The sequence below is a fragment of the Quercus suber genome, unplaced genomic scaffold (genome assembly GCF_002906115.3).
Source record: "Quercus suber isolate HL8 unplaced genomic scaffold, Cork oak 2.0 scaffold_39, whole genome shotgun sequence".
Lineage (NCBI taxonomy): Eukaryota > Viridiplantae > Streptophyta > Magnoliopsida > Fagales > Fagaceae > Quercus > Quercus suber.
Genome location: NW_027069504.1, coordinates 1636196 through 1643316, shown reverse-complemented (window position 1 = coordinate 1643316; position 7121 = coordinate 1636196). Strand labels below are relative to the sequence as shown.

The 7121-nt window shown below is 33.8% G+C and overlaps 2 protein-coding genes across 2 annotated transcripts; both read right to left on the bottom strand.

Annotated features, from left to right (window-relative positions):
• Positions 1-1679: 1679 nt before the first annotated feature.
• LOC112024681 (uncharacterized) lies at positions 1680-4783 on the bottom strand. The gene is made up of 5 exons (XM_065771107.1): positions 4286-4783; positions 3893-4198; positions 3503-3772; positions 3037-3387; positions 1680-2831 (listed from the first exon to the last, which is right to left on the bottom strand). The coding sequence occupies exons 1-5, from the start codon at positions 4451-4453 to the stop codon at positions 2718-2720; spliced, it is 1209 nt and encodes a 402-aa protein (XP_065627179.1). The 5' UTR covers positions 4454-4783; the 3' UTR covers positions 1680-2717.
• A 294-nt stretch (positions 4784-5077) lies between these two features.
• Positions 5078-6843, bottom strand: LOC136066573 (protein NTM1-like 9). Its single transcript, XM_065771106.1, has 2 exons — positions 6525-6843; positions 5078-5728 (listed from the first exon to the last, which is right to left on the bottom strand). The coding sequence occupies exons 1-2, from the start codon at positions 6688-6690 to the stop codon at positions 5382-5384; spliced, it is 513 nt and encodes a 170-aa protein (XP_065627178.1). The 5' UTR covers positions 6691-6843; the 3' UTR covers positions 5078-5381.
• Between the last annotated feature and the right edge of the window lie 278 nt (positions 6844-7121).

Sequence of the window (7121 nt, the reverse complement as noted above, 5' to 3'; positions counted from 1 at the left end):
ATGTTATTGTTAGCCCAACAGCCTCTATATGGATGATTTATTAATGTTATAAATGCGACAAAAAATATACTAAGAAGTCATTTTGAACACCCTAATTCTAAATTTTGTTTGAACCCAATTGAAATAAACTTGAAACTTGAATATGATCATATTAATTTTAATTTCACAATATTTTTACAATAATATGATGCAAGGTGAAACGGCTTTTTATCTAAACCCACAACTAACAATATTTTTTTATCTACCTTTAACAATTGGTCACCTAGATTTTGTTGTGGAATTTTTTTGAAAGTATTGTGTCAGTTCCAAAACAACAAAATGAAGTTGTTTTTCCTAGCACTTTTCTTCTTCATTAACAAAAAAAATTATATCGTTGTTACAACCAACAAATCTGTATAAATATGTATATATATATCTATAATTTTTTCCTCATTCTCTATATCTCACTTTCTCCCTTCTATTTTTATTTTTAGTGTTTCTTTCTATTTCTAATTATCTTCAATTCCAAGAGAGTGACTATGTCTATGTGTATGGTTAAGAAGTCATCCACTTCAAAAGCAAAAACTTATATCAGTTATTATTTTTTTTTCTTAGTTTCACATTTACTCCTAGTTCTACTCCTAAGTATGTTACTAGTCTTCTCCTTCTTTATCATATATTTTTATATAATTGATATTACAAATAAATATGATAAGTTATTATTAATTTGAAAAAAATGCATGATTAGTAATTTAGTTATATTAGTTTATGCATTCTTTCTCAAAAAAAAAAAAAAAAAAGTTTATGCATTCAATAGTTGTTGTCTTACCTATTTTATAACGGCTTTAGACTATTGTATAATATAGTTGTATTGTATATAAAATTTTATTTAGAAAATTATTTTAGATTATTATATATAAAATGGAAGTTGTATCTATAGATAAAAGGATTAATCATTTAATTTTTTGACAAATAACAAATTCCTATCTCTGCAATTGCTGACTTCCCTGGAAAAAAATACTGGAGCTGCCATTGTTTGAACTCTAATAATAGTACTTGGTAAATATTTCGTTTCATTTCAAAATAATTACCTTTTAATCAACAAAAAAGTTGCTTCTATAAGTCTTACCTTTCGAAGCAAGCCACCGAAAAGATCCACTCCAAAATTAAATTATGAAAACAGAAAAGCAAGAATATAATAGGCTTTGAAAGTCAAAAGAGAACATCCTAAGTACATAAAAATGTCTAGCATAACTAGCAAATTCTGAATGTGCATTAGCCAAACTTTAGGACACCTTAAACTTATGTAAGAAGAATTATCGAATATTCTGAAACAATATAGTGTGAGTTTCAATTGTAAAACTACCACCATTGCAAGCAACCCATCCTTCAAGCTTGAATATTTGCACTTAGAATAATAGCAACATTAATAATAAAACATTGAAATTCAACAACCATTAAAGCTTTACCTGAAGACATTCCTGTATTTAACTACTGGATTATAACGTGATTATGGCACCTTCAATCTGGAGGTCCCGGACCATGTCACTCATTCCAATCCTGTGTACATCAGCCTTTTTCATTGTACATGCTTCAATTCTAGCTCAACTTGATTTCAGTTTTCATGCATTCTTCTTGTCTAAACACACACAAGCAACTAAAAACAACCACATTCCAGCACACAAATTTTAACCATCACAAACTTTAAAGATGATAACACTAACGAAATTCATCGGTTGACTTAAGAGTACATATCATTACATGTTTACAGAAGTAGACAATTATCAGTACAGCTTAAACATAAATCACACTGCATACAGATTTAACAACAATGAAGCCTTGCTTCCATTTTAGTAGTTGCCAAATCCTCGTACTAATTCCAAACGATAGCTTAATTCATTATATACATATATAATTTGTTCACAGCACCAGCAAATGAGGACGCATTGTACTTGTAAGGTCCTCTCATAAGAACACCAAGGCTGTCCAGTGCACCTCAACATTATACACGAGAAGTGACGTTACAGTAATCAATTGTACTTGTTTCACTCTGTAACAGAGTCCAGGGGTTGTTAAAATCTTGATCAAGGATCTTCGATCTCACAATTCTACAAATCTTAGACATCAATGACTTCAACCAAAACTAGAAGTCTATTGAGAACAGGATTAATTAAAATCCCGACCTAGATTGGGTTTTCCAAGAGAAACCTTTAAATTCAACTTGGAGCTTAAATAAGCCTAAGCTGGTAGCTTTTTTAGAGTTTTTCTTTTTTGGGGGGGGTGTTGGGGTGGGGCAGAGGAGAGTAGAGGGAAATGGGGGTGGTAGTCAATTTGAGTTGTTGAAGGAGGCCATAGGCTTTTGAATGTAAAATACCATGGGTCTGTGGTTTGTAAAAGACAATAACACTATATTTGGAACAGAGGGAAATGGAAAGGAAGGAGAGGAGAGTGGAGGGAAAGATGGTTGGAATATAATAAAATTCTCTTTTGAGGTGAAAAAGAGTGAATCGGTTAGAGGAGACTTTGGGGAATGTTTGCAAATGTATATAAGTGGGAAAAGGAAGATCTCCAATTTGTCTTCAAAGAGTAATAAAAATTCTTTTACTCTTTTTGAGAACGACTTTCTTTCTTTCTTTTTTCTTGGATAAATTCTTTCCAAGAGAGACTAATAATTCTTTTAATTTTTACCCTTACTAATATTAGTAAGTGGATCATTAATCAGATCCTATGATCTGATCCTAAGATCCTCCCAGAGATCCTAAGTATGATCCTGATTTTAACAACCCTGATGAAACCTCTGGATTGAAGATCTCATCGAGCGACACCAATTCTGGAGCCTCTAGCGCGAACAGCTGTACAGAATAACACTGCAAGGTTAGTTTTTAGAAGACCAATTTGTCTGAAGATAAAAGACACAAATAAACCACACCGAATAACTCAAAAACTACCCACAAAGGAGTATAAAAAGTCTTGAGCTGCAAATTAACACAGCTTAAATTGTCTTCAAAAAACTTGCAAGATCAATTAATAAACAATATCTTGAGAGTTTTCACTTACCAGCGCATTGGCATCTAACCCACTGCATGACCCATTGTCCTTATCAGAGACCATGTTTTTCAGGGTCCCATCATCAAAAGCAAGATTATTTTGACTGCTAGACATTTTACGAAAGCACTTATCGGGATTAATAAGAGTTAAATCCCCGGACTCGGAGAAATTGGGAGCTGGCACATTCATATCAGATTGGTGATGCACCCTCCAATAACCATTGTTTAAGTCATTGGTAAAAGGGTAAGAGATGCAAGAAGAACCTAACTCTGCTTGCATGTGCGAGTGTAATCGGGGGGATAACATGTTGCAACCTAGTGGCTGTGGTGTGTCAGGGAACATATTTGAGCCTGCCTCCACCTGCAAATCAGCCTGATGTTAGAAACATAAATTAATAAGATAGGTACTTAATTAGTTAATTACCCTTGGAAGAGAGATGTTATTGTTTTATGCTCGAATTTAATTATTTCCTCACCACATCAGATGTCACTTCTGCCACTTTATTTTTTGCGACATAGGTGTTATCACCATTGTACTCAATGGGCACTATAGTCTTAGTTGTTATTCCATCATATTTTTCTTCAGGAAGACATCGAAAACTTGTGCGATAATTGTCAGCTTCACTGCCTAATTCTGGAGACACTGAAGCTGGGGCTAGCATAGACTGTGCTTCAAGAGAAGCTTCAGCTGTTTGAGGGATATAGAACATTTCGAAGGCCTTGTCCATATCAAGATCGAGGTCAACCTGATGGAATACAAATGAATAACTGAGATAAGTATATATTTTTAGTTATCTGCACTTTCAATTCCCACAAAATAATAATATTGACAACTGTTTTAAGCTGAAAGTAAAATTCATTCTCACTTCTGTAGTATTTACTTCTCCCACTAGATCTTCTGCAGCACATGCATTATAATCATCGTTACATGCAAGGGGTGCTGCATTGTCAAATTTTGTCATGCAATTAATTGGATGGTATTCAGCTTGCTCCGGCAATTCATGAGAAGCTGGAGCCAATGTTGGTTCAGATTGGGTTTCTTTATGAGAAGTTTTGACAGTGATCGGAGTTGAAACATCAGGAGTGGTGAGGGGTAAACTGGATGGAGAGTCCTCTGGAGGGACATAGAACGCACCCATGAGAAGTTCTATGTCCTCCTCACTTAAATCAACCTGACGAAAGAAACATGAGTGCGCAAGATAAGTACTTGTTTAATTTACTATACTTCTCAATTCCAAAAAAAAAAAAAATTATCTCACTTTTGCTGCTTGATTTTCTGCAACATATGCTTTATCATGGTCGTTGTCATTGTTACACTGAACAAGTTCTGTAACATCAGACAGTACTGGCTTAGACTTTGCAGGTCCACCTTTGTTACTCTTTTCTTCATTATTGAATAAACGACAAAGTACAAAGGGCTTCTGCATAATGTTAAGCACCCAAGTGAATTGGACGAACAAATCATCCTTGCCTGATATATACTAGAAATTGAATTACCTCAAAGATGAAAATAACAGAATGTAAATATATATCAGAAATGTTGAAACTAACAATAATGACATAGAGGAGGTTTTCCTACAAAGCCATTTGATATATAATAGGTGTCAGTAAAACTTCTTTTGATTGGAGCTAGTGAGAGCACATTCACACGAACAACTTTAAAAAAAATCATTACAAGATAACATATTAAAGCATGGTTCAGTCAACTCCATGCAGTCCATGAGCAACAACACCAATCAAATTTACTATCAATAATATGGATTACAACCACGTTCAACAAAACCTCAATCAAATTAGCACACTCTCACAAGCATCACACAAATGTCAGAAACAAAAACTCTCCCAAATCCTATTACATCATAAACGAGACTCACAATCTCAAAACCTATATACACCCAATGCCACTCTTACACTAACAAACAAACAATTCTCAATCCATACATGTGAGTACCGTTCAACCCAAAAGAAACCATCAAACTACTTTTCGGAAAAAACTCACACCCTGTTCTTCTAAGTCTTTTATCCTCAATAGGGAATTTTGAGCTAAACCACTAATCCCTTGCAACACTGTCTACATGTAAAATTTCAATATCTATCACTTGGTGGATTAAAAATACCTTCTTTAATGAAAATAAAATATTAAAGAGAGAGAGAGAGAGAGATCATTAATCCAGCAAGAATGTTAACCCTCACTAAGAATTAACAAAAAATTAACAGCTTCCACAATCCTAGGTAATTGAATCAATCCTCTTTTAAAGTTACCTCCAATGATTTTGGAGGCAAAACAATCTTAAATCAACACACACACACTCAGTTCAGTAATCAATAAAAAATCTCAGGTCAATATAACATCACTCAAACAAATTGAATAGCAAAAGCCAACCTGACCGGGAGTTTTCCATCAAAGTCCTTCTGGGTTGTTCTGTACTCATGCATTACCCAATTAGTCCTTATTGCCTTCTCTTCTCTCTTATTACTCCCTATATGGAAGACCAGAGTCTTCTTCATTCCAATCAAGCCCTCTCCAGACTCGATTTCCCGATCTGGACCAGTTGATTTCCAGAACCCAGCCTTAGTTTGCCTGTTCACCAGTTCCTGTTTCTGACCCCTTTTTCTCTTTTTTGGATTATCGTTCTGATGCTTCAGGCTCTGTTCAGTGAAGAAGAACCACTCTTGGTCCTCCGTAGAAATTCCACTTTTAACTACAGTACAAGAAACCAGACTTAAGTACAAAATATTGACACCCAAAATGGGAACAATCACATGAGCATGTATATATTATATAATTGTTCAACTATGAGATCATTAGATGGGCATATTATGCAAATCTTATGTAATCTAGTAAGTATAATACCAACAAAGATGTCACATAACAATGAAAGTTCAAAAATTCTTACAAAGACTGATTCAGAATTTTGTTATCAAAGTTAGCAAAAAGGGAAAACAATAGTACTTCCAAATTCAACATAATAAATGAACTACAGAGAAAGTAAGAAGAAAGTTACAAAATTCCATGTCTAAAATGAGAAAATCAAATGGTCATATCATATTGAGTAAGTGCTAAATCATTCTTTGAATTCAAACAAAATATGAAAGTACTAACCGAATTTCAATCTACTACTTTTTAAATGTTTTAAAGAAGAAAAACAATTCATACGAGAGCAGAGGATCATAGTCCAAGAAAGCATCAGTCTTTATACAAAAGAAAACACTAACTAGACACAACATGAACCTGACAACACCAATACCAGAAAACAGATACTCACAAAAACACACACACAAAACAAGCAACAATCTACACATGATCTCTGTAACTATTTCTTTTGATCAATTAATGTAACACACTTGTCCAGAAAAATTCTATAACTAGAACGCAAAACAAGCAACAATCAACATACTAATACAATGTGAAACATTTTCCTACCTTTTCACAAAAAAGCATTAAATTTTCCAAGAAGTGAAGGTGGGTGTGTGATAATAGAAAAACAAGAAGATTACTTGGTAAGTCCCAGGGCTCATCTTCATAGAACTTAATTTCGGGAATAAACCAAGTGTCTTTATCATTCCCTATTATCTTCTTCTTCAGGTAGAGTTCGATGACCTCCGGGTCCTTCGGACTAAATCTGACCCCAGGTGGCAAATGATCCAAACTCAGCTTTTCCATTACTCACAGACACACAGACACACTCACACAGGAAGCTTTACTGAGAAACCCAGGAAAAAGTTTTACTGAGAAACCCAGAAAAAGCTTTACCGAGAAACTACCTTTTATTTTTTTGAGAAACTACCTAAGAAAGAAACAAAAGATATTGCAAAAAAAAACAAGAGCATTTGTTAGAAAGCAGTTGGTCTTGTCCTTTTGACTTCAAACTATCTTCACCTGCAAGTCTGCTACAGTAACCTAAGTTAAAATATACTTTTGGACTTAGATTTATTTATTTTATTATGCATGAGATTCTAGTTCTACAAAAGCGACTACAAACAAATTTTTTATTAGGGAAAAACTTATATATTAGTGGGGTAAGAATATGATTATTGATATTTAGTCAATATTATGGATACTTTTTTTATTTAGAAGAAAGTCAATATTATGGA